Here is a 24,678-nt window from a genome sequence, read left to right as displayed (position 1 = left end):
GCCGGCAGGGCCATCACGGAGGGGCCTCTGCACCCACCAGCTGCCAGGCAGATGCACGGCTCCTGCCCTTGGACCACGTGCACCCCACAAATGGGCATACACTGTGGAGCACAGCACTGGGGAAGCCTGTGGGTACCACAGAGGCACATGCAGTTCCCAGGGGCTCCCCCAGTGTACCCCTTCCCTGAGGTGCCCCCGCAGTGCCCCTCCCCGTGTCCTTTCCTTATGGTTTTTTTGGTAAGATTTAATCTTTTTTTTTAAATTTATTTATTTATTTATTTATTTATTTATTTATACAAGCACTGGGCACAGTCAGAAGCGCGGGAGGGTGAGAGAATTCACCAGAGCCAGAGCGGGGAGCAGAGCAGGCAGAAGGACCGAAGGACACTGCTGAGGGGAGCAGCGGGCGGCAGGAGAGGTCTGCGCGCCATGGGGGACCCTCCTCCGGTGGCCGGGGAGCAGCCGGGGATCGAACCAGCGCTGCAGAGGCTGCGGGCAGCTTCACAACCCAGCGCTCAACCGCTGCGCCACCAGGGAGGCCCTAAGATTTACTTTTATTTACGCATATAAGAGCTGGGGTGCAGGCCAGAGGTGGGGGGATGAGAGGACTCCCCACAGACAGCAGGGAGCAGACCAGGTGGATCTACTGAGATCCGCTGCTGAGGGGAGCAGCGGGGAGACAGGAGAGTCTGCTGCGCCCTGTGGGGAGCTCCCTGGCCGGGGATCGAACTCGTGCTGCAGAGGCTGCGGGTAGCTTCATGGTGCTGAGATTTAACCCCTGCGCCACCAGGGAGGCCCGCATCCTTACTAATGACTGCAAGTGTTTCCTTTTACTTACAAGGTGAGCAGGACTCAGGGGCTGCAGAATGGGGGCTGCTGTGCAGGGATCTGCTGCACCACATCACCCCCAAAGCCAGTCGAACCCCCCATTACTGCTAGTGTCGGTCTCACTTCCCCACATACCTGAGGGTCCCAGGTTACATGGGGGCTTCCTGGGGCACCCCGGGGGGGCGTTCCTGGACAGCCTTTGTACCCTGACGGCCACTTCCCAGCCCCGTGTGTAGGGGAGGTGAGAGCTGAGACGGCAGCGTCCGGTCAGCCCACATCCTTCCCACCCGGAAGCACGTCCCGCCAGCCTCGCTGCCCAGCACACCCTGTGCCCCGCCCTCCCGCCGGCCACCCACGCTGCGGCTCTGGCTTCGTCACGGCCGCCCGTCCCTGCTCTGAGACAGGGTGGGGAGGGCGGTGGCCGCGGGGCTCTAGAGAAGAGCCGCCAGCAGGCCCAAAACCAAGCGCTGCGGCGAGACGACACCCCCAGGGCGGCCCCAGAGGACAGGGTCTGCGGGGCCCCGCGCACCTGCACGAGGCCTCGGGCGGGAGCAGCCACCGCGGGTTTGCCTCCCGCGCGCAGACGGAGCTCACCGCGGCCCACGCGCCGCCCCCCGGAGTGCCCGCCGGAGCGGGGGCAGGGTGCTGGCCGCCTGTCAGCGCGCCGGGCCGCACCGGCCAGCGTGACGGTCACCGCTGGCCCCCAGAGGCCGGTCAGGGACCCCAGGGTCACAGCTCCTGGGAGCGCTGGGGCCGCCAGCAACAACAGCTCTTGGGGCGCCGGGCCGGGCTCTGGGCTCCCTCCTGGGCTGGAGGCAGGACGAGGCCCTGCCCTGCAGAGGGCTTCGGCTCCTCCCCTCCCCGAGGTCGGCAGCTGGACGCTGCTTTTCTTCTTTCCAGGTCAGCTGGTTCTTCTTTCCCCTGAGGCCTCAGCCTCACCCCCCCACCCCCACCCAACTCACCTCCTCTTTCAGGCCCCCCCTACAAGTCTGATTGGACCATTGCGCACCAATCAGCTCGCAGCTTGCCCCTGACCGGTCCACTCTGAGACCCCAGCGCCACGCATGAAAGGGAGGCTCCGAGGCACCGCAGCCAGAGCTGGCCTGCGGTGGGGCAGGTGTGAGGCCGTTGCCGCCACTGAGGCAGCTTGGTTCCGAGTCAGTAGGCGCCTGTCGCTGCTCTGTGATGCCTGGGGTGTGGCCAGGGAGTGAGCCCCACGGCGAGTCGGGCCTAAGATGCAGCTGGTGGTGCTGGGACTGGGCTGGGAGCGTCTGTAGACTGTTCTGCAGCTGTGCTGCCAGGGAGCTTGCTCCCACTGTGGCAGGGTCACCGGGTGCAGGCAGCAGGGCTGGGCGTCCAGGCCCGGGTCTGGCTGGAGAGGCAGCCGGTGGGTGAATCGCAGACGGTGCCCGGAGCGGCCTCCTCTGTGGTCACAGGGCCACACGAGAGCTGTCGCCCCACACAGTGGCAGCGGCAGTATTGCCCCAGGGTCCTGGCCCGTGTGCCCTCTCTCCTACCAGTGGGGTCATGGGCAGGAGCAGGCCCGACCTCCAGGCCCCGCCCATGCCCGTGCTGGGGTGTGGGGGTGGTGGCGGTGGCAGTGGCCCCCGCGGCGAGTGGATGCTTGGCTGTGGGTGTGGGTGTGTGGCCCCGAGGCTGCTGGGCTAGCTCCCTGGGGTGGGGGGCAGCAAGTGGCCACAGCTGCTCCCTCCGCTGTGCCTGCTGAGTTGTTCCCAAGGGGCCATAGGCGAGGCTATGGGCCCTTTCTGCATGCGGGGCTGGCCCCAGCACCTCCTGAGTGCCAGGAGAGGTGTAGGGTGCTGGCCTGGGCAAGAGGGCTGTGGACCCTGCAGCTGCCTCCCCGGGCTCCCACACGGGCACTGAGGGGTAGAACGAGGGGGGCTGTGCGGTCTTAGGGGGGCTGCGTCCCAGCCAGCCAGGGGGCCTCCCCGCAGCAGCAGGTGGGCGGCCGCGCCCTGTGAGTCATCGCCTCCTGTGTGCGCCACCTGTCCCCGCGGTGTTGACATTTCAGATGCTGGGGACGGCTCTGCTTGGGGTTTTCCCCTCCACGCCCTCTCGGCCCAGGGGCTCCCTGCTGTCCAGGGCGTTAAGGACCCGGTGCCCAGGGGAGCAGGGCTCCAAGCTCTCGGGGGGGAGTTGCCCTGGTGCCCACGTTTGCCAGGTCCACAGGGAATGTTCTGGGTTCACTCAAGTGAGGGTCCCATCTGGGTGGCAGAGCTGGGGGCCGAGCGAAGATCCTGCCTCCCGGGCACACAGCAGGCTGGATACCTGTCCACCCCAGCGCTGTCCACCCCAGCGGCCCAGGAGGCTGGGCTCAGGCTGCCGCTCTGGCAGACAAGGGAGTGGGGCGATCTGTGGCTGAGTCACCTCTGTGGGGCATCTCCAGACACCTGGAGGTGCCGCTGTGCCCCTGGGGCCCTCGCCCCTTGGCACCCACCCCGGCAAAGCTTCTTCGGAAGCCCCTTGGACTGCGGGGGTCTTGGCCCCGCCCGGCCACCAGGCCTGACTGCTGAGGCCTGGCAGCGGGCGAGGTGAGGCTCCAGCCTCCGCCCAGCTCAGAAAGCCAAGCTCCCCCCGCAGCCCTGCTCTTGCCGGCGGCTCTGGGAGACGAGGGGAGTGCGGGGCCCTCCTGGGGCCGGGCCCTGCGCCGTGAGTGGACTCAGGGCACCCGTGGCCACTCCTGGCCTGACCGTCAGCAGGCGGCCCGTGGCCAGCTCCGAGCCGGGGGCGGGTGTCCTTCACGCCAGCCCCCCGGCCGGCTCCGCCCCGCGTGCGGGACGCTCTGTCTTCCCAGCCTGGCCTCCTGCCAGCCCACGCTGCCTGCTGACGTTGCTCCAGCACCCACCCGCTCTCCTGCACCGGGCTCAGGGCTGCGGTGGCGCGGCCGGTGTAGAGGGGCAGGGACACCCCCTCCACCAGCAGCCCCGGCGTGGCTGCACCGCCGACACCACCGCCTCCTCCCGTCACACAGGAGGCGGCCGCAGCTCCGCTCCCCACAGAGGCTGGCACCTGCGGGCATCCTGGGGGCGTCCCCCTGCCTTTGTGCCTGGCCCTCCTGACTGTGCCAGCCCTGGACGCCAGGAAGGATGGGCTCTGTCCGGATACGGGGACCGGCAGGCACGGGTGCCAGGCAGGCCGTGAGCGGCACGGGCGACGTCTGTCTGTCTGCAGGGGCGCGGGGCAGGAGGAGGTTGCGGGGCGCGGACCGGCCACCGCTGGCGCCAAGTAGGGGCCCCTGCGGCCTTGGCGCCCGCCCACCCCACGCGCCCAACGCGCCGCCTCGCTCTGCTCAGCCTGCAGGACGCCGGTGTCGGATTCATCCTGGTCATAGACCGGAGGCAGGACAGATGGACCTCGGTGAAGGCGTCCATCCTGCGGATCGCGGTGAGTGCCCTGGCGGGGCGGCGTGTGTCCTCGGGCCTGCGCTGAGCAGGGCTGGGCGTGCTGTGTGGTCGGCGCCCGCTGAGCGGCTGGAGGGCGGCTGCGCGTGGGGCGTTAACTCTTTCGTCTCCTGTGTCATTTGAAACCACGTCACCAGCCAGGCTGGCCCGTTCCTTCCGGCATCGCTGGCTGAGGGCTCGGGCCTGTGTCCACCTCAGACGGGATCCTGGAGGCTGCAGTATCAGGGGTGTTCGGGCTGGAAGTCTGGGGGTGGGGGCGGCTGCCCCCCCAGGCAGGGCCGCGCCCCGTGGTTTCTGGCTACATCCCTGGCTCCCAGCAGAACCCGTGGCCCAGGACTGCTGTCAGGCCGCCCCCGTGCAGGGTCAGCCAGTCTGTGGGTGGTCCAGCTGCAGCGACCACTTTGGGGGGACGGAGAGGCTGCATGATGCCCCATGTGCTGCCCTCCAAGCGGCCTTGGCCTTCTCATGGCCAGTCTGCACAGGGCGGCTCAGAGGACCTCACCGGCCACCTCCCCACCTCTTAAAGCCAGGCCCTCGTCCTGGGCCTGGCCGGAGCCCCCTGCAGCCCCCAGAAGGCCAGGAATAGGAGATGGGGGCTCCCCAATCCAGGATGGACTTGTTAGAAATGCAGAAGTTATTTTTAAAAGCTGCAGTGACCCTGAGATCTGACCACACGCAGAACTGCCACGGGTGGTCCCGGGCTGGCCAGGGTGGGGGGCTGTGAAGGGACTTGGCTCTCCTGCAAAGCCGTCTTGTGAAATCGGAACTGGACAGCACCTTGGCACCACAGGCCCACGCAGGCTTTCCACGGCCATGAGGCTTGGAGCTCAGCACCCCCCCGAACACCCCCGAGTGTTTCCACCATGGGCGCCTGGTGGCATCTGCGCCCAGAGTTCCCTCCTCGGCCCGCGTGCCTAGTGCTGGAGCTGCACAGCCGCCTGGAGGGTTGCGGGCGTCGGGCCTCCCAGGAATGTGGGTGGGGGTCCAGGTGCAGGTGCACGGTCAGCCTATGTGTGCCCCACGGGGCGGCTCCCCAGGGCTCAGCGGGGCTGGCTGCCCAGGAAGGCCAGAAGGATCCCCTCTCAGCTCTGGGCTGGGAGGGTGCGCGTGGGCCTGGGCAGGGCCAGAGCTGATACACGGGCTTCAGGACGCAGGCGGCGTCCCTGCCTTTCCCTGGGGTGGCGGGGACCTTGGGACAGTGACCACCTGGTGTCCACAGGGGCCGGGACTGCAAGGGTCGGAAGGTGAGGATGCGCTGGTGCCCCCACAAGTGGCCTGGAGCTCCTCCCTGGCACCCAGAGGCGTCTCTGTGGGGCTCGGCGCGGGGCGCTACTGGGAGCCGGGCTATTCTTAGTGCCACGCAGGCTGTCTCGTGCGCCGGCTGCCTGGATTTGGGGTGTTCCTGTTTTCTTTTTTGGATGCTGCAGCTCGGCTTGGATAGAAAGACCAGGCTCTGGAGGCGCCAACGCCCAGTTCCTAAATTAGCCTCACAGCTGCATCGAGCCAGCCCTGGCGGGGACAGGCCCCAAGAGCGCAGAGGGGACGGGTCCACGCCGGGAGCGCCGTCCGTGGGCGTGGTCAGTGCAGGTGGCGAGGGCGGCCAGCCAGGCTCCTGGGCACCCTCCTCTGGGTCCCACCTGCCGTGCGCGCGCGTGTGTGGGTGCGTGTGTGTGCTCGCATGTGAGTGGGTATGTGTGGGCACGCGTGAGTGGGTGTAGGTGTGTGCGTGTGTGAGTGGGTGTGTTCGTGCTGGCACTTGGGCTTCAGCTGTGGCGTGTGCCTGTGTCTGGCTGCGCCTGGGCTGCGCAGGGAACAGCCGTGCGGGTCACTCTGGGCCTGCAGGGGCAGGGCAGGGGTCTGGCCTGCGGAGCTGGTGCTGCCTCTGCAGGTCTGTCTGCAGAAAAGTCATGAAACGCAGGACCCCAGGGGTCCGGGATTCTCAGTCACCTGGGAAAGATGCCCTCCGTGGCAAAGCAGCCTGCTTCAGCACCTGAGGCCCCACTGTGCACCTGTCGCTGGAGGGCGGGCATGTGGCACTGCAGATGGAGGAGCAGGGCGCTCTGCGGAGGGCTTCCTGGCAGAGGCGGCAGCATTGGGAAGGGAGGAGTTGTCCTGGGGGTGGGCGTACCCCAGAGGTGGAGGCAGGGCGGAGCACCGGCGACCACGGGAGGGGTGTCCAGTGGACGCTCACCGCGGGGAGTGGGCGGTGCGCTCAGGACAGAGACTCGCGCCCAGCAGGGGCTCGCTCATGGTGAGGGCGCCCGAGGAAGCCGCAGGGGAAGCTCCTGATCGCCTGCCTTCCTGCCCACGGGGCGCCCGCCCCACCCACCCGGCTGCCCACACCCTCCGTGTGGCCGAGAGTCCCGGCAGGAAGGGTGAGGTGTGGGCTGCAGCCTTGCCGGGGCTGGGTTTCGAGGCTGCCTGCCCGCACTCCTCCTGCGCCGGAGCCTTTAGCTAGCTCGTCCCTGAGGACGCCTCCAGGCGTCGAGACCTACGTGCCCAGAGCCCATCCTCAGCCTCCACAGACCTGCCCTGGACAGGGCGGGGAGGGGGGCACGCCGGGGGGTTCCAGGCAGGGGGGCCAGGCCGGGGATGGGGGCAGCCCAGGGAGCAGCCAGGCTGGGGGTGGTCCAGGCAGGGGGGTCAGGCCAGCAGGGGCGGGGGGAGCCAGGGTTGAGGTGGGGGAGGGGCCTCCCAGCATGCGGCCTCTTGGTGCGGACTTGGGCCTCTCCCCTGCTGACCAACACGTGCCACGTACGCTGGTGCGGGCCGGGTCACCACCAGACAGATGCCCCTGGCCAGGCGGCTGCTGCCCTGCGTGTGAATCAAACGCCATGTCGTGCTGGCGTGTCAAGGTGGCTTTGGGCAGAGCTCAGGGCGGGTCCCGGACGTGGGGCCGAGGCAGCCCATGTCCAGCGCAGGACCCCAGAGTCCAGGCCCGTGGATGCTGTGGGCCTGCCAGTCTCCCCACCAGGACCAGCGGCACCAGAGCGGCCGTCTTACCCCCCCCGCGCCGCCCCGCCGCCTGGGTCTGCCACTGCGTTCGTGTTTTTCCTCCAGGATTTTCCCGGCTTTTAACACACATGGTTGACCACCCACCCCGAGATCGAACTCACGGCGTTTACATTGAAATCGCGTTTGTTTATCGTGAAAACCTGTCATCGGGGGCAGGGCCGGCGGCCGCCACTGTCCCCGCAGCACAAGTGGGCGGCTGGCCGGGAGGAGGGGCTGGCCGGGGCGCGTGCTGCCCCTTTGCCGGCCGCCCAGAGCTGCTGCAGCGGGGCCATCGCGGAGACAGCTGAGCATGGGCCAGCTGCCCCGCGGGGGGGCATCCCCTGGGGCGGTCCTGCCAAGCCTGGCCTGGCCGGGTCTGGGGACATGAGGGCTGGCATCCAGCCGGCACCAGGCACCTGAAGGCTGCGCACCTCCGTGTCCACGGTGACCGGGCCCCGGGGTCAGCAGCAGACACGCCCTCAGGGCCTGGAGGCGGCGGGCGCCCCAGGCTGGGCGCTGTGTCCCCCTATAGGTCCTGCGGCGTCCCCATGGGTTTTCTTCACACCAGGTGACTGTGGGCCACCTGGTGACCCCTCCTGTCTCCCACGAGGTGACCGCGGAGGCCCTGGGCTCGGGGTCCCACTGGGGAGGAGCCGAGCCTGCCCTGCAGTGCCCACTGTCCCCCAGGGCCCGCACCCCGGCCGTCCTGGTGCGCAGACAGCACCTGGGCACAGGCTGCCCGGATCCCCAGACCCGCCCCCTCCCCGCAGGCCTCTTTCCCGGCGAACCTGCAGCTGGTGCTCGTCCTGCGGCCCACGGGCTTCCTCCAGAGGACGCTCTCGGAGCTCGCCTTCAAGCTCAACAGAGATGACTTCAGGATGAAGGTGCCGGTGAGTGTGCCCCGCGGAGGCCGCAGCCTGCACCCGTCAGGAGGGGCTTCCTTCCTATGGCAGGCCCAGCACAGTCCTCGGCCCCCACACTGAGCAAGCGCAGCCGCTGCGCCCCCAGCCACAGAGCGCCAGAGCTTCCTCAGGGCCAGGCTGAAGGACAGGAGGCCGCCTCCGAGTGGACTGGTTGGGCTGCCAGCTGGGCAGCAGTGGGCGTGTGCCCAGGCGTGGCAGGAGGGCCTCGCCCGCAGCTCCTGACGCAGCCCTGTCCCATAAGCACCGCTGAGTAGCCCCTCGGGCCTGCCCCACCTTCCCCAGGGAGCTCGGTGGCTGCTGGCGGCACTGGAGCCCAGCAGTGACCTCTCTGCTCAAAGAGGCTGGGCGGGTTGGGCCAGGCCCAGCCAGAGGCCCTGGAATCCTGTCTGGAGGGGGGGGCCCCGCATCCTGAGTGTGCAGGTCTCAGCTGCCCGCCCAGCCAGGGCCCCGGGAGGACACCACTGGCCTCCAGGTCCCAGGGCCTGGGCAACTGGGGCCCACAGCCCCGGGCATCCGAGAAGCTCGTTTCCAAGTGTCCGTTTCCCGAGGCAGCGGGGATAGCCCGCAGAGCGGCCCGGCTGGGCTGGAAACGGCCACCGTGTGAGGGCTGGGCCCCCAGGCCCGTGAGGCTTCCTTGTGTCCAGCCTCTCCTGGTGTTGGCAGAGGTCACGGCCACCAAAGTCTGGGTTGGTGGCCGCGGAAGCCACACTCACCAGCTGTCCCAGGGCCTGGCCCCGTGGAGATGGTGAACAGAGTGGCTGCAGAAGGGCGGGAGCCACAGACACACAAGCCAGCCCGTGTGGTCACTCACCTGGCCCCGCCTCACAGGCCACAAGGGCCATCTGCCCGCAGGACACGGCCTGTTCGCCCCCGCTGTGGGGCCAGTCCCGGGAGGCGGACGGCGAGTGGGGTGCGGCAGCCGCAGAGGGCCTGCTCAGGGGTGTCCTTGCGGCGCAGGTCATCATGCTGAGCTCAGTGGCGGAGCTGCACGGCTACATCGACAAGGCCCAGCTGACCGAGGACCTGGGCGGCACCCTGGACTACTGCCACTCCCGCTGGCTGTGCCACCGCACGGTGGGTCCCACCACCCGGCCGCCTGCTGCAGGGGCTGCTGCTGTGTCCACGTGAGCTGCTCCTACCCAAGCTTGAGGGCTGGTCTCCGCAGGCCGGTCACCCAGGGAGGCGCAAGAGTTATAGGTTCGGGAGCGGCTCCCTGGGTGTGGTGACCAGGGGCCTCGGCCAGGCCAGGAGCAGGGCGGGCCAGGCACCACGGCTCCAGGAGGGCAGCGCTGGCTGAGGGCCTGACGCAAGGCCCCTTCCGCTCGGGGCTGGCGGGGCGGCCTTGCGACGCTGGCCCCTCCCCGCAGGCCATCGAGAGCTTCGCGCTGCTGGTCAAGCAGACTGCACAGATGCTGCAGTGCTTCGGGACCGAGCTGGCCGAGACCGAGCTGCCCAACGATGTCCAGGCCACGAGCACGGTGCTGAGTGCACACACGGAGAAGAAGGTCAAGGCCAAGGTGGGCCCCACCACGGGCCCCCCAGGAAGGCAGCTGCCCTGCCACACAGTCCCCCTGTGAAAAGTGGGTGCCTGCCGTGGGCCCTCCCCCGTGAGGTGGTGAGGCAGAGGCCATGGGACTGGAGGTGCTGGCCCCAGGAGCTAGGAGACGTGGTGGCGCCTGGAAAAGCCTCAGGGCCTAGGGTCGCCTTCAGGGTCCCTGGGCCGAGAGCAGGAGGGTGCACCCGAGGCTGCCTTCCCATTCGGTCCCTCACCCCCGGACACCTGCTCTGGGGGACACACCCACACTGAGGGGAGCGGTAGGGGCCAGTGCCCGGCACCTCCATCCTGCCGTCCCCCCGGGGCTGTGACCCTCGCTGTCTGGAGGCAGGTGGGGGTGCCCGTCCCCAACCCTGGAACACAGGGCAGGCTCCGGGCGGGGTCTGTGGCTGGGGCTTGCCGCATCCTGGATCCTGCGCTGCCTGGGCCAGGGTGCCAGGTCCCTGCTGTCCCCGCAGCTGGACATGAAGCTGGCGCTGGATGAGGGCCAGAGCATCCTAGACAGCATCCAGGAGCCCCTGGCCAAGAGCACTGAGCACAGCCTGAACCAGGACCAGCTGGACAACGAGACCACCGTGCAGAGGTGAAGCGCTGTGGAAGCCGGGGCTGGGCGGGGCGGGCAGTGGACAGGGGCCTCCAGGACTGGGTCTGGCACCACGACTTCGGCGTGGGGGAGGCCAGGCTCCAGGGGTCCCGCAGGGGGCACCGAGGAGGAAGTTAAGAAGCTGCCATGCCCCAGCCTCAGTTCCTGGTCTGTGAAACGGAGCCCGCCTGAGCCCGCCTGGGCCGACCTGGCAGGAATCGGGGTGGGGGGGAGGGCTCTGCGGGCACTGCTCCGGGCAGAACACAACAGGCTGTCTCCTCCTGAGCAGCCTGAGCAGCTGCCCCCCAGGCCTGCCATGGGCCTGGTGCGGTGGGTGGGCTGGCCGGGGGTGGGGGGGCTGCGATGCCCGTCCCTGAGTGGCCGTGAGCCCCAGACGCCCTTCCCATGGGTCTGGGGGGGTCCCACCCAGACCTCCACCCGCTGCGCTCCCCCCGCAGGCTCCTGGCCCAGCTGCACGAGACGGAGGCCGCCTTTGACGAGTTCTGGGCGAAGCATCAGCAGAAGCTCGAGCAGTGCCTGCAGCTCCGGCACTTTGAGCAGGACTTCCGGGAGGTGAGCGGCCGGAGCCGTTGCCAGGGGCCATGGCACGGTGCAGACTGGCGGCCCTGGCCACACGGAGCCTGTAGAGCAGGCCCCGAAACCCTGGAGTCCATGGTTTGACCAGCCAGTCTGGGGGGGTGGGGGTCACCAGCCGTGGATGCACTGCCTGGAAGGGGCCTGCCCTCTGCCCACACCCGCCTGTCTCCTGCCGGGTCCCCTGGCTGCTGCTAGTCCTAAACCCACTGTCCTGCCCAGCGCCCACACTGCCCGATTTTGTGGGTGAATGGGCTGGGGTCCTGGCCAGGCCCCAGAGCTTGGGGCCGGTACTCCTGCCTTTGCCAGCAGGTCCGTGCCTGAGGGACCGCCCTCCTGTGCACCAGCGTCCCCGCGTGACCAGTGCGGCCCAGAGAGCCCCCCGCCCCGCACCAGCTCTCACACGGCCCTCCAGCGCTCGCAGTCAAACTGCGCCGTGTCCTTGTCTCTGCCTTCCTGGCCTGCTCCTTCCCCAGCTTGGTTCTGGGGGCAGCACCCCACGGGCCCCTCGCTGTGGCTCCTTTCCAGGGCAAGGCTGCGCTGGACGCGCTGGCGCAGAAGATCTCGACCTTCACAGACGTGGGCAACAGCCTGGCGCACGCCGAGCACCTCCTGAAGGACCTGGCGGCCTTCGAGGAGAAGTCCAGCGTAGGCGGCCGGCGGGGGCGCCTGGGCGCCAGCCGCGTGGGGGCGGGAGGCCCGGCCCGCGGGACGGGCAGGTGCGGGAGGGCCGGGGAGCCGGCCCCGCCCTCGAGCCCGCGCCTGCCCGCAGGCCGCCGTGGAGCGCGCGCTCGGGCTGGCCCGGGAGGGCGAGCGGCTCATCGACGGCAAGCACTACGCCGTGGACTCCATCCGCCCCAAGTGCCAGGAGCTCCGGCTCCTGTGTGACCGCTTCGGGGCGGACGTGGCCCGGCGGCGCGCGCTGCTGGACCAGTCCCTGGAGCTGCACACGCTGCTGGAGGCGGTAGGCCCCGCCCCTCCGGCCTGGCCCCGCCCTCGCTGAGGCCCCGCCCCGCCCCTCCCGGCCTGGGCCCCGCCCCTCCCGAGGGAGGCCCCGCCCCGCCGAGACCCTGCCCCGCCCACTCTGGCCTGGGCCCCGCCCCTCCCTAGGGAGGCCCGCCCCTGCCCGAGGCCCCGCCCCACCTGAGGCCCCACCCCTCCTGGGGCCGCGCCCCGCCCCCCCGAGGGAGGCCACGCCCCCTGGCTGAGGCCGCGCCCCGCCCGAGGCCTCGCCTCTGCTGGGGGGGCCCCTCCTGGGGGGCCCTCTGGCCGCTCGCCCGCAGCCGCTCGCGCCCGCTGCGGAGGCCGGGCCGCAGCTACGCCTGCCCGCGGGCCGGGCCCTGACTCGGCCTCCCCTGCAGTCCATGAGGTGGTGCGACGAGGGCATCTACCTGCTGGCCGCCCAGCCCGTGGACAAGTGCCAGTCCCAGGACGGGGCCGAAGCGGCCCTCCAGGAGATCGAGAGGTTTCTGGAGGCGGGGGCGGAGAGCAAGATCCGGGAGCTGGATAAGCTCTTCCAGACCTACGAGCCCATCCTCACGCCCGACCTGGCGGTAGGCCGTGGCCCGGGCGGGCAGGGCTCGCCCCCCACACTGCGCCGCCCCGCCCCGGACGGGTCCCGCGGGTCACCGCAGCACGCCCGGGGCCGGCGGTGCTCCCCAGCGGGCCGGAGACCCTCCCGGCCGGCCGGCCCCAACCACAGCCGCTCCGCAGGCCCACGTGCGGAAGGTCTTCCAGAAGCAGGAGAGCACGCAGGACATGTTCCGCCGCAGGCAGGCCAGCCTGAGGAAGCTGGCGGCCAAGCAGACGCGGCCCGTGCAGCCTGTGGCTCCCCGGCCCGAGGCGCTGGCCAAGTCGCCCTGCCCGTCCCCAGGTGCGCCTCGCGCCCTCCCCAGGCCCGCCCTCCCTGCCGCCCCTGGGCCCAGGCCAGGCCCACCCCGCCCGCCCCGCGCTGCCCCGTGCCCCGGCCCCCAGCGCACCCTCCCCAGGACCCTGGAGACAGCCCCTGCCCGGCCTCCCTTGGGTGGGGAGAGCCTGGAGGGCTGGCCGCTGCCCGGTGTCGGCCTCCCGGCTGCGAGGCCCCCGCGCCAGGAGGGGCTGCCCCAACTGAACCCCGCAGCTGCCGCCGAGCCCCCACCCAGAGGGAGACAAAGCTCTGCCTGGTGCCCGACCCCCACTTCCCTGCCGCTGCGTAGTCCTGCCCCCTTCTCTGGGTGCCGGCGCCCTCTGACAGCAGCCTCCCCAGGCGCTACACCCCCTTCCCCTCCCTCCCACCAGGCGTCCGGAGAGGCTCCGAGAACACCAGCTCGGAGGGCAGCACGCTGCGCAGGGGGCCCTACCGCAGGGCCAAGGTGAGGCCCGCACCCCGCGCCCTCCTCCCGGCCTGCTCCCTGCGCGGGAGGCTGGGGGCTCACCCTCCGCTCCTCTCTCCCCAGAGTGAGATGAGCGAGGGCCGGCCGGGCCGCGGCGGCTCCACGGGGGACGAGGAGGAAAGCCTGGCCATCCTGCGGAGGTGGGTGGGCCGGCCAGGGGCCGCACCGGCCTCGGGGAGTGCGGAGGGCAGCCGGCCCTGGGCTCGCCCCAAACAGCAGGGTGGGGTTTCCCAGGAAAGCCGCATCTGCCAGCCTTGCAGGACCGGGTGGGTACAGCAGCCCAGGCCAGGATTCGGGGTGCTTAGCTCGCCAGGCCAGCCGCCCCGACCCACAGGGTTCCAGCTCTCGGTGGATGCGTCCCTCCCACTCCGCGTGTGGGGTGTGCTCCCCCTGCCCTCCCTGCCACTGTGTTCCCCCCGCACCCTGGCTCTGCGGCGAGGGAGCAGCTGTGCTGTGGGTCTGGGCACCACCTGGCAAACACCCTCTCTCCGGCCCCCGGGCCCGGCACACACCGGCAACACCGAGGGGCACGTCCTGGAGTGAGGGATGGGGTGCAGGGTGCAGGCCCATGATGGGCTCTGCCGCGGGTGCCGCACGGCTCTCGGTCTTTGCGCGTGGATGGGCCTGGTCTCTGGGTGCAGGAGGGGGCTCTGGACACCCTGGGGCAGGGAGCGCAGCCTGCCTGCCGGTCAGCACCTTGGGGTGGCTTTGAGCAGAGAGGGAGGCGTCCGGGGGCGCCCGGAGCAGGTTTCTCCTGTGGTTGGGAAAGAAGGGGGATGTGTGTGCAGGGGCGTGTGCACATGTGCAGGTGCGGGGGTGAGCGTGTGGGTATGTTGCATGGGTGTGAGGGTGTGGGGGCCGGCTCGCCCAGGCCCCGCTCTCAGCCACCTCTGGGTGCTGTCCCTTGGGGGCCTCGCGTGGCCTCGCTGGGCTGGGTGCCCTGAGCCTCCTGCCCGGGACCGGGGTCAGGGTATGAGCAGGCAGCTTCAGACGCCACGTCTGCACCCAGAGATTCCCTGGGGCTCAGAGAAGGCTCCGGAATCAGAGCAAGTGGGGATTAGGGTGAAGCAAGCCAAGGCTCCTGTGGCCTCTGACAGCAGCTGACAGAGCAGACGGGAGGCGGCCACTGGCCTGGCTGGGGGCGGCCTGCTCGGTGTCTGGCTCATTAGACCGGGGCTGTTGTGGGGCCTGGAAACACGCCCGGGCGCTGGGCCCGCGTTCAAGGGGGAGCTCGGAGGTGGGGCCCGGGGTCCTCATCTGTAGCGTGAGATCTGCAGCCGCTGTGCTGGCCAGGCCGGGGGGTGCGATGTCACCACACTGCGGTGCCCACACCCCGCCCCGCACCGTGTACATGAGGCTGAGAGGACCGCGAGGGGCTGGGCGGAGGGGCTCCCCACGCAGGGCACGCGGCTGGCAGGCGGCTGTGGGCAGCAGGGCGCGGGCACCACAGGGTTGCGGCAGGCCGGGCCCAGCAGCTGTGCACACCCCTAGGCACGTGATGAACGAGCTGCTGGACACAGAACGCGTGTACGTGGACGAGCTGCTGTGTGTCCTGGAGGTGAGGCCCCCCTAAGAGTAGGCCTACCACAGCCCAGCCAAAAACATGGGGACCCCGGGGGGGCAGAGGATGGATACAGGGGTTTGCCCGGGGCTGGCTGTTGGGAGGATGGGGGCCAAGGGGTGGGGCAGGAGCTGCTGCTCTGGGTGCGGGGCAGGGTAGGGGGTGGAGGGTCTGGGGGATGGATGGGAGGAAGGTGGGGGAGCAGGCCGCACGCTGGGGTGCCCTGCCCTGATCTGCATTACTTTGGGTGCCGACATTTGAATGACTCTTGGGGGCCGGCGAACCCTGGCTCCGGGATCCTCCGGGGCCTGAGAGGGCCGCCCCCTGGTGTCTCCGGGCACTGGCCAGGCGCCGTGTTAGCAACGGCTGCTGAGGCCAGCCGCCCGCCCCTCCTGAGTCTGCCGCCCGCAGGGCTATGCGGCCGAGATGGACAGCCCCCTGATGGCGCACCTGCTCGCGGCTGGCCTCCAGGGCAAGAAGGACGTGCTCTTCGGGAACATGGAGGAGATCTACCACTTCCACCACCGGTGGGCTTCCCCCCCCAGCGTGGGCACGGCTTCTGGGGGGCTCATGGGGGGTCCTGCGGGGCAGCTCCCAGAGCAGGGCCCGCTGCCCCGAGGCCCACAGGGGCCCCACCCACAGCAGGGGCCCTCTGGGCAGCTGCAGCGCCACCCGGAGGGCCTGGTTGTGGCAAGTCCACTCTCGGAAAGGCCAGCGTGCCAGGTCCCTTCCCACCTGCTAAGAGCTGGTCTGGCCTCTCGTGGCCTCGGGAGGGACTGCGGGGGGCCAAGGGTACTGAGGGCATGGCCCGGGCACACTGTCTGGTCATGTGTCCTGTCAGCAGCGCCCCACCCTGGTCATAAGGGAGGCCCCGGCTCTGGCTGACCCCACGCTGCTCCCCCAGGAGTGGCAGCCCTGCTGGCGTCTCGACCTGGCCGCTGGCCCCTGGCAGCAGTAGGGCTGGGTCCCAGCACGCGCCGGGATTCACCCCATGGGCAAATCAAGTCAGAATCGCTGGGCCCAGCACTGAGCAGAGCAGAAACCCACCCTCTCGCGCTGTGGGCCTCACCCCGTCCCTGGTGCTGGGGCGCTCCCGGCGACCCCAGCCAGACCACGCAGGCCCTGGGATCGGTGCAGCCAGGCGGGGGGCATGAGGGGCAGGTCCCGAGGGCTGGTGGGAGGTGGGGGTGCCGTCCCGGTGGCGCTATGCCCTGACGCAGCCTTCTCTGTGCAGAGTATTCTTGAGGGAGCTGGAAAACTACATCGACTGTCCCGAGCTGGTGGGGAGGTGCTTTCTGGGAAGGGTAAGTGCGTCCTCCCGCGCGCATCGGGCAGCCTTTCTCCTGGAAGAGCTGCGTGGGGTGCCTGTGAGGGGCGAAACCCAGAGCGCCAGGACATGCGACTGCAGAGCTGAGACTGCCGGGGGCCGCGGCGGGTGGGGGTGCCGTGCCCCACCCAGACAGCATGTGCCCCGTCAGTGGGCAGCGAGCCTCGCGGCCCTCCGCCGCAGGCTCAGCCCCTCCGGTTCCGACGAGACGGGGCCCTTGCTGGCAGGGCTAGGAAAAGTGACTCTCTGCAGCAGTCCCGTGGCTCGCTCAGAAAGAGATGCCAACTGGCAGAGGCCACTACGAGCCGAGCCGCGCTGCGGCCAGGAGGTCAGAGGGCCTCTCTCGGGTCCTGGCGCCTCCTGGCAGCCTCGGGTGACCTCTGCGTCCCGCCTGGCTCCTCTGTCACAATGGCCGCCCGTCCCCTCAGGCTCGCCGGCCTGGGGCTGCGTCCAGAGCGGCTAGAGGCTGGCCTCCGAGTGCCGCCGGCGCGCCTGCCCTGACCCTGCTCGGCAGCTCCAGCGGGTTCTGGCGGGGCCTGCGGCAATGTCCTGCCCCGGCCAAGGTGGACGCAGGCTCCCCGGCCGCCCAGGCCTGGGTGGGGAGGCCATCTGCTCCGACCGGCCTGCCCTGGGCGCTCCCCCGAGTCTGCGGCTCCGCTACACCTTTGAGAAGCCCCCGGCCGCCCACACCTGCCCTGGGCCGCGGGAACGCCAGGGCTCGCCCTGAGCATGCAGACTTGCGCGAGGCGTGACCTCACGTCCACTCCTTCCCCACGCGACCCCCCCGGCCCCCACGCCTGCCTCTCCCCCTGCCCGCCCCCTGCACACGTGCCCCGCCCCCGCCCCGCGCGGCACCGGCCCGACCTGCAGCCCGCATCCCTGCAGATGGAGGAGTTCCAGATCTACGAGAAGTACTGCCAGAACAAGCCGCGCTCCGAGAGCCTCTGGCGCCAGTGCTCCGACTGCCCCTTCTTCCAGGTGGGTCGGCCCGGGCGGCGCCACAGGGGCCCGGGGGGTCTGGGCCCGGGCAGCGCCCACTGGGGAGTCTGGGCAGCGTCTGACAGGCGGGGCTCGCAGGAATGCCAGAGGAAGCTGGACCACAAGCTGAGCCTGGACTCCTACCTGCTGAAGCCCGTGCAGAGGATCACCAAGTACCAGCTGCTGCTCAAGGTGGGCCCCGGCGGCCGCCGGGTCTGAGGGCAGCCGGCTCGGCCTCCGCCACCCCACCCGCCCTCCCCTGGCGCCTGGGCTCCGGGCCGGGGCGCTGCCGAGGCGGGGGCACCCCACAGGGCCCCCGGGCCTGGGCTGGGCAGGGCGGGCCTCGGGCGCTGCTCCCGGGTCCAGCGAGGCTGCGCCCACGGTCCCGGCCGGCCAGGGGCGGGCACAGGGGCAGCGCCGTGTCCGCGGCCCTGACGGCGCCTCCCGCAGGAGATGCTGAAGTACAGCAAGAGCTGCGAGGGCGCCGAGGACCTGCAGGAGGCCCTGAGCTCCATCCTGGGCATCCTCAAGGCCGTCAACGACTCCATGCACCTCATCGCCATCACGGGCTACGACGTGAGCGTGGGGACCGCCCCGCCCGGCTCCCAGCCCCTGCAGCGCCCCCACCGCGCTCCGCCCGGCCGCCCTCCCTGCAGGCACCCCGGTCCCTCCCTCACCGCCACCGCCCCCCCCCCCCCCCCCCGGGCTCGCGCCCCCCGCAGGCGCCCTGCGGTCCCCATGCCCCGTGTGGCCTGTTTCAGGGCAACCTCGGCGACCTGGGCAGGCTGCTGATGCAGGGCTCCTTCAGCGTCTGGACCGACCACAAGAAGGGCCACGCCAAGGTGAAGGACCTGGCCAGGTTCAAGCCCATGCAGCGGCACCTGTTCCTGCACGAGAAGGCCGTGCTCTTCTGCAAGAGGCGGGAGGAGAACGGGGAGGGCTACGAGAAGGCCCCCTCCTACAGCTACAAGCAGTCCCTGAATGTGAGGGAACCCCTGACCCCCCCCCCACGTCCCCCCACACTGCCCTGAGGCGCGCGGCAGCCCTGTCCGCAGCCGACAGCTGCCCGGTCTCTGATTGTCAGATGACGGCCGTGGGCATCACGGAGAACGTCAAAGGCGACATGAAGAAGTTCGAGATCTGGTACAACGCCAGGGAGGAGGTGTACATCATACAGGTGGGGTGTGCATCACGCAGGTGGGGGTGTGCATCACGCAGGTGGGGGAGGTGTGCATCACACAGGTGGGGGAGGTGTGCATCACGCAGGTGGGGGTGTGCATCACACAGGTGGGGGGGTGTGCATCACACAGGTGGGGGGGTGTGCATCACGCAGGTGGGGGGGTGTGCATCACGCAGGTGGGGGAGGTGTGCATCACGCAGGTGGGGGAGGTGTGCATCACACTGGTGGGGGAGGTGTGCATCACACAGGTGGGGGTGTGCATCACACAGGTGGGGGTGTGCATCACACAGGTGGGGGGGTGTGCATCACGCAGGTGGGGGAGGTGTGCATCACGCAGGTGGGGGAGGTGTGCATCACGCAGGTGGGGGAGGTGTGCATCACACAGGTGGGGGAGGTGTGCATCACACAGGTGGGGGAGGTGTGCATCACACAGGTGGGGGAGGTGTGCATCACGCAGGTGGGGGAGGTGTGCATCACGCAGGTGGGGGAGGTGTGCATCACACAGGTGGGGGTGTGCATCACACAGGTGGGGGAGGTGTGCATCACACAGGTGGGGGAGGTGTGCATCACATAGGTGGGGGTGTGCATCACACAGGTGGGGGTGTGCATCACGCAGGTGGGGAAGGTGTGCATCACACAGGTGGGGGAGGTGTGCATCGCGCAGTTGTGGGGAGGTGTATATTACACAGGTGGCCGAGCTCTCTCGGCGGGCATTAAAGTTTCATAAGCCTCTTCAAGTGAGAGCTGTTTCTAGAGCCTTCCTGGAAGCTCCCACCAGAGGCCAGGAGCAGCCCCAGTTCTGGGCTTGGGGCCGTCCCAGGCCCTTTCACCGGAGCAGGACCCAGGGGCCCTACAGCGGGCTCTGCTCATCAGAAGGCTGGGCTGCAGCCCGCCCCACCCCACTCCACCCCACCCCTGGAGACCGTGACCCTGAGCCCACAGCCCACCCTTGAGGAGCCCCAGGCCCCGGCGGCCCCGCCCCACATGCTGCCCTTGTCCGCCACACCCTCAGGCCACTGCCCTGCTGGCCATGGGGACAGGCCCCGCTCCCTCAGCCTGGGCTCCTGTCGCGGGCCAGACTTCAGGGCCGGGCCGCGAGCCCTGACTCTGGCTTCTGGGCAGGCACCGACTCCTGAGGTCAAAGCCGCCTGGGTGAGGGAGATCCGGAAGGTGCTGACCAGCCAGCTGCAGGCCTGCAGGGGTGAGTGCCTCCGTCCTGCATCCTCCCCGGCCCGGGCCACTGCCCGGCCTGGCCTCATGTGCTGCTTCCTCCCGCAGAGGCCAGCCAGCACCGGGCCCTGGAGCAGTCCCAGAGCCTGCCCCTAACCTCGGCGCCCAGCACCAGGTGAGGCACCCATGTTGCCGGACCTCCGGGCTGGGGTCATCTGAGCCAGCCCCCCGAGCGCTGCCGCTGTCAGGAGCACCTGTGACAGATGGGTCAGCCCAGTGGGCAGCTCCGCCCCAGGCGGACACCCCGGGAGCTGGGGCGGGTGGGAGTCTGTCCCCAGGACCCGCCGCTGGACAGCAGGGTAGCCGCCCATTGGGCCCTGCTCTGCCCTTACTGCTGCCCCGTCACCGCATCCACCTCCCCCCCTCCCCCTCCTCCCTCCCCCTCCTCCCTCCCCCTCCTTCCTCTCTCCCTCCCCCTCTCCCTCCTCCCTCATCATCCTCCCTCTCCCTCCCCCTCCTCCCTCCCCCTCCTCCCTCCCCTCCTCCCTCCCCCTCCTTTCCTCTCCCTCCTCCCTCCCCCTCCTCCCTCCCCTCCCCTCCTCCCTCCCCTCCTCTCTCTCCCTCCTCCCTCCCTCCTCCCTCTCCCTCCTCCCTCATCATCCTCCCTCTCCCTCCCCCCTCCTCCCCTCCCCCTCCTCCCTCCCCCTCTCCTCCCTCATCATCCTCCCTCTCCCTCCTCCCTCTCCCTTCCCCCTCTCCCTCCCCCTCCCCTCCCTCCCCCTCCTCCCTCCCCCTCCTTCCTCTCTCTCCTCCCTCCCCCTCTCCCTCCTCCCTCATCATCCTCCCTCTCCCTCCCCCTCCTCCCTCCCCCTCCTTTCTCTCCCTCCTCCCTCCCCTCTCCCTCCTCCCTGTCCCTCCTCCCTCTCCCTCCTCCCTCATCATCCTCCCTCTCCCTCCCCTCCTCCCTCTCCCTCCTCCCTCCCCCTCCTCCCTTTCCCTCCTCCCTCCCCCTCCTCCCTCATCATCCTCCCTCCCCCTCCTCCCTCTCCCTCCTCCCTCCTCCCTCCCTCCTCCCTGTCCCTCCTCCCTCCCTTCTCATCACTCAGCCCAGGATGTGCTCTGAATAGCAACCCAGAGACCCAGAGTTCTAAAAGAAAGGCCCCCCCAGGACAGCCCCCAGCTGACTCAGGGCTGGGAAGGTGCCAGCCCCCTGGGGAGACGGCGTGGGCACCGGGCACTCAGCCCGGAGAGTGTGGAGAGCTGAACATGCACCTCTGTCTTCCCACATGTCCGACGCCATCAGTCCCTCGAAAGGAAACACAAGAAACAGCAAAAAGTTGGAAGAAAGAAAAACTGACCCTCTAAGTCTGGAAGGATATGGGGGCTCGACATCAGGGCCAAAGCCCCCCGACAAAGGCAAAGGTGGGGGTCTGCAGTGACCGAGCCTGCTGTGCTGCAGCCCTGTCTGGGTGATGTCCTTTGTGGCATCGAGTGCCAGTCTCTGCCTGCACAGGAGGCGTCTGTGGAGGTCAGGGTACCCAGCTGTCCGTGTCCAGACCCCGGAACCTCCCCCTGCCGGCATGCACCTCAGCGCAGGGCAGCTCCTGCCGCCCGGGCCTCCCACCCTGGGGTGCAGGCGCCTGGAGGCCCTCTCTCTTCCTCCGTAGAAGACGTGGTCACCAGCTCCGCCTCGGAGAGCTCAGCGCTCTCCAGGAAGCTCTCTGCGCGGCAGGGCCCGGCGCACCCCACAGGGCTCCCGGGTAAAGGCATGCCCCATGTGGATGTCGCCCTGCACGTGCCCGCCCATCGGGGGGTCTCGGGGTGACCCTGGGGGCTGCGGGCCCCAGTGCAGGGAGCCCTGCATCTGTGCGCTCCCGCGGTCGGCCTTTCCCGCAGCCGGCAGGCTCTGCCCAGGCGTGCGGGGCACTGGGCTGTGGGGGGACACTGCCGCGGCAGCAGGCGGGCCCCGCGGGTGGTCCCCAGGCCAGGAGCCGCATCCCCGGCCCTTTCCGTCAGAGCTTGGGCGTCTCGTGTTCCGCCTGCAGAGCGCCGTCCAGCGGTCCCGCGGGGGAGGGCGGCGGGCATGGCCAGGCGCTCCCACGACCCGCGCGGGCGCCAGGCGCGGCCGCAGGCTGCACTGCTGTCCAGAGCCGGCACCCGCCTCCTCCCGCCTCCCCTGCCTGCTGGGCAGCGAGCGCGACCCCCGGAGGGCGGCGTCCAGGGTGCGCCGCCTCACTCTGCGTCTTCCGCTGTCTGTGTGTCCCTCTTCCTCCGCAGCGCCGCCCGCCAGCCCCGACAAAAAGGCCAAGCGCCACGAAGTAAAGAGTGACCCAACCCCCCTGGGCCTGCGAGGTAGGGTGGCCGGCCCAGCCCTGCAGGCGGCGTCTGTCACCCCGCCCCCGAGCAGCCTGGTCAGCCTCCCCCGCCCGGCTGGCTCGGGCGCCCTGTCCGCCTGCCGCCCGCCGCGCCCCCGGCGCCACCTTCCCCAGCCTCCTGGGGACAGAACCGAGCCGCAGGACCCCACCTCCAGCTCAGGGGGCGCGGCCAGTGTGTGTGGCGGGGTCAGGCTCCGTGTCGGGGCTGGGCCGTCTCCACGCGTGTCCGGGGGCTGAGGCCCTGGAGCCGGGCCAGGGCCAGGGCCGCGCTCCCAGCGTCTCACCCGCCTTCTTCGGGGTTTTCCGAACCGGTGACGATTCGCTGGGGCGTGGCGCCCCCGTCGCACCCAGTGCCGCCTCTGTCCTCGGGACCCGCCCTGCCCCAGGCGCCAGGGCAGAGCCCCGCTCGGGAGAAAGGAGCCGCCTCCCGTGCAGGCTCCGGAGCGGCCGTCCCGTGCCCGTGCGCCTCCCGCCGGCCGGGGGTGCCCTGCCGTGGGAGCCGGCGGGCGGTGGCCGCTGCGTGTGAGCGGCCCCAGGCCGCTCCGGCCACCTGCCAGCCGGGGCCTCGGCCGGCTGCGTCCTCTGCCTGAAGACGCGGCGGCTGTGCCGGTGCAGCGGGCCGGCGTCTCCGCTCAGGGGTCCTCGCAGGCGGGCTCCGGGGCGCCGTGCTTGGGCCCCAGCTGCTCACCCCCAAGCCGAGGCTCACCTGTGGCCGGCAGCTGCCCAGCCCCTCTTCCCTCGCGTCCTTGGCGTTCTCTGCCCCCGGGTGCTGGGCGCGCTGGTGGGCTGGGGGGCCAACCACCCGCCAGGCCCCACTGACACCCCCCCACGCACCCGGGCAGGCGGCATCTGCTAGTCTGAGCTGGATGCCAGGCTCCCCAACTCTCCATCAGGCTCAAGTCAGGGGGACCCTGGGCCCGACAGCCTGGCCTGGCCTGGCCGAGCGGGGCTCACGGGGTCTGCTGGCCCTCACACTTCCTGGGGAACAGGGACATTTCCTGGGCTACAGACTCCTTGGGGTGCAGGCACACCTCCTGGGGTGCGGGCACTTGACTGGTTAATCCAGAGCTCGGGTCCCCCCGTCGGGAACCAGGGCAGCTTGCTGAAGCCCGTGGCCGCCGCGCCTGCCCTGCGGCCTGACCCGGGTGAGGCGGGGTCGCGGCCCCTCACCCCAGCGCCGGCCTCCCGGAGCGCAGCGCCCCCCCACGCGGGAGGGGCTGGGGCGCCCCCCGCTGCACCCGGCATTCGCCCAGAGCCAGCACCCCCCACGCCCCCCGCGTGCGCCCCAAAACAGAAAGCAGGGGAGGCCGCGCGGCTCGCGTCTGGTGCAGCGACCGCGAAGGGCGCCTCCCGGGCGGCGCCCCCAGGGCGGGTGGTGCGGGCCCCGCGGTGCTCACGGCGCTCCCCGCGCAGGCTGGGGCCGGAGCCCGCACCCCGCCGAGGCCGAGGCGCCCGAGGACGGCGGCGGCTGGTCCAGCGCGGAGGAGCCCGGCAACTCCTCGGACGCGGAGGAGGACTGCGGCGCGGGCCCCGCAAGCTGGTACCGGGGCTCGGGCGGGCGGGGGCCGGGGCGCCCGGCCCCCGCAAGCTGGTACCGGGGCTCGGGCGGGCGGACGGGGGGGGCCGGGGCCCCCGCAAGCTGGTACCGGGGCTGGGGGGGCCGGGGGGCCCGCGGCCGCGTGACCTGGCGCCCCTCGAGAGCGCGGAGCCCCTGCTCGCCCCGCCCGGGGCGTCCTGCGAGAGCGGCCAGCGGGGGCCCGGGCTCGGGGGGCGCTCTGGGGGCGCTCTGGGGGGCGCGGGGCCTGACCCGCCGGCCGCCAGGTCCCCGGCAGGTACACGGTGCTGAGCCCCGAGGGCCGCGGCGGCCCCGACGCGCTGGCCGTGCGGAGCGGGGACGTGGTGGAGCTGCTGCAGGAGGGCGGCCGGGGCCTCTGGTGAGCCGCGGGCCGGGGGGCGGGGGGCGGGGGCCGGGGGCCGGGGGCGGGCGGCTCCTGACGGCCGCGCCCCCCAGGCATGTCCGGAACCTGCGGTCCAGCCGCGAGGCCTGGCTGCCCGCCCGCAGCCTGTGCGCGCTGCTCGGCCGCTCCAGCTCCGCGCAGTGCCTGAGCAGCCCAGGTGAGCGCGCCCCGAGCCCCGAGCCCCCCGCGGCCCCCGAGCCCCCCGCGGCCCCCAAGCCCCCCCGCGGCCCCCAAGCCCCCCGCGCGCCCGCCTGCTGCCCCCACCGCGGCCTCCCGCGGCGGCCGGCGCGGCCCCCAGCAGCTCCTGCAGCGCAGCCGGGCTGCGGGCGCCGCCCTGGGCCCGGGGGTAGCGCCGGGGCGGCCCCGCCCGCGCCCCTGACCGCCTCCCTTGGCCGCCAGTGCGGTGAGGCCGCGGGGCCGCAGGACGCCGCGAGGCCCGGCCGGAGCCAGGGGCGCGCGCGGGGCAGGACCGTCCACCCGCGTCCGCGCAGCGGGGGCCGCGGCCCCTTGGAACGCCCGGCCGGACGCGGCCCGGGACGCCGGGAGCCGCCGGAGCCGCCGGGACGCCGGAGCCCCGCGCAGGCCAAGGGCAGCCGGGCGCCCCGTCGCCAGAGCGGTCTGCGCGGGACACTCTGCCGCGGCCGCGCTGCGCATCACTGTTTACAGGGGTGACGGCTTATACTGGATTTGATATGAAGCTATTTTTTGTTACTGGGGTTCACACCAGGCCCGTCGCTTCCACCACTGGACCCGGCCGGCCGCCCCCCCCACCGGCGCCTCCCCACGGAGGCGCTGGCCCCAGAGGGGCCGTGACCAGGGCAGCTTCACCTCCAACAGAAAACTCAGACTTTAATTTAA

At 71.0% G+C, this 24,678-nt stretch overlaps 1 protein-coding gene across 1 annotated transcript in view; it reads left to right on the top strand.

Moving 5' to 3' along the window:
• MCF2L (MCF.2 cell line derived transforming sequence like) overlaps positions 1–21,350 on the top strand; it is a 35,526-nt gene extending 14,176 nt beyond the window's left edge. The window contains exons 4-27 of the mRNA XM_037528674.2: positions 4,143–4,233; positions 8,015–8,134; positions 9,125–9,241; positions 9,535–9,684; positions 10,181–10,305; positions 10,764–10,878; positions 11,428–11,547; positions 11,672–11,863; positions 12,261–12,452; positions 12,613–12,772; positions 13,177–13,250; positions 13,335–13,411; positions 14,763–14,829; positions 15,244–15,359; positions 16,067–16,136; positions 17,045–17,137; positions 17,237–17,329; positions 17,588–17,713; positions 17,899–18,120; positions 18,222–18,314; positions 19,440–19,518; positions 19,596–19,662; positions 20,791–20,909; positions 21,155–21,350. Of these exons, the coding sequence (XP_037384571.1) occupies positions 4,143–4,233; positions 8,015–8,134; positions 9,125–9,241; positions 9,535–9,684; positions 10,181–10,305; positions 10,764–10,878; positions 11,428–11,547; positions 11,672–11,863; positions 12,261–12,452; positions 12,613–12,772; positions 13,177–13,250; positions 13,335–13,411; positions 14,763–14,829; positions 15,244–15,359; positions 16,067–16,136; positions 17,045–17,137; positions 17,237–17,329; positions 17,588–17,713; positions 17,899–18,120; positions 18,222–18,314; positions 19,440–19,518; positions 19,596–19,662; positions 20,791–20,909; positions 21,155–21,312 (2,836 nt within the window). The 3' untranslated portion in view covers positions 21,313–21,350. The remainder of the gene's footprint in view (positions 1–4,142; positions 4,234–8,014; positions 8,135–9,124; positions 9,242–9,534; positions 9,685–10,180; positions 10,306–10,763; positions 10,879–11,427; positions 11,548–11,671; positions 11,864–12,260; positions 12,453–12,612; positions 12,773–13,176; positions 13,251–13,334; positions 13,412–14,762; positions 14,830–15,243; positions 15,360–16,066; positions 16,137–17,044; positions 17,138–17,236; positions 17,330–17,587; positions 17,714–17,898; positions 18,121–18,221; positions 18,315–19,439; positions 19,519–19,595; positions 19,663–20,790; positions 20,910–21,154) is intronic.
• Positions 21,351–24,678: the final 3,328 nt, after the last annotated feature.

The sequence above is a fragment of the Talpa occidentalis genome, unplaced genomic scaffold (assembly GCF_014898055.3).
Source record: "Talpa occidentalis isolate TD23 unplaced genomic scaffold, MPIMG_talOcc4v2.1 talOcc4.5, whole genome shotgun sequence".
In the NCBI taxonomy this organism is placed as follows: Eukaryota; Metazoa; Chordata; class Mammalia; order Eulipotyphla; family Talpidae; genus Talpa; species Talpa occidentalis.
The sequence above is the reverse complement of the archived record's forward strand: the minus strand, read 5'-3'. Positions and strand labels throughout refer to the sequence as shown.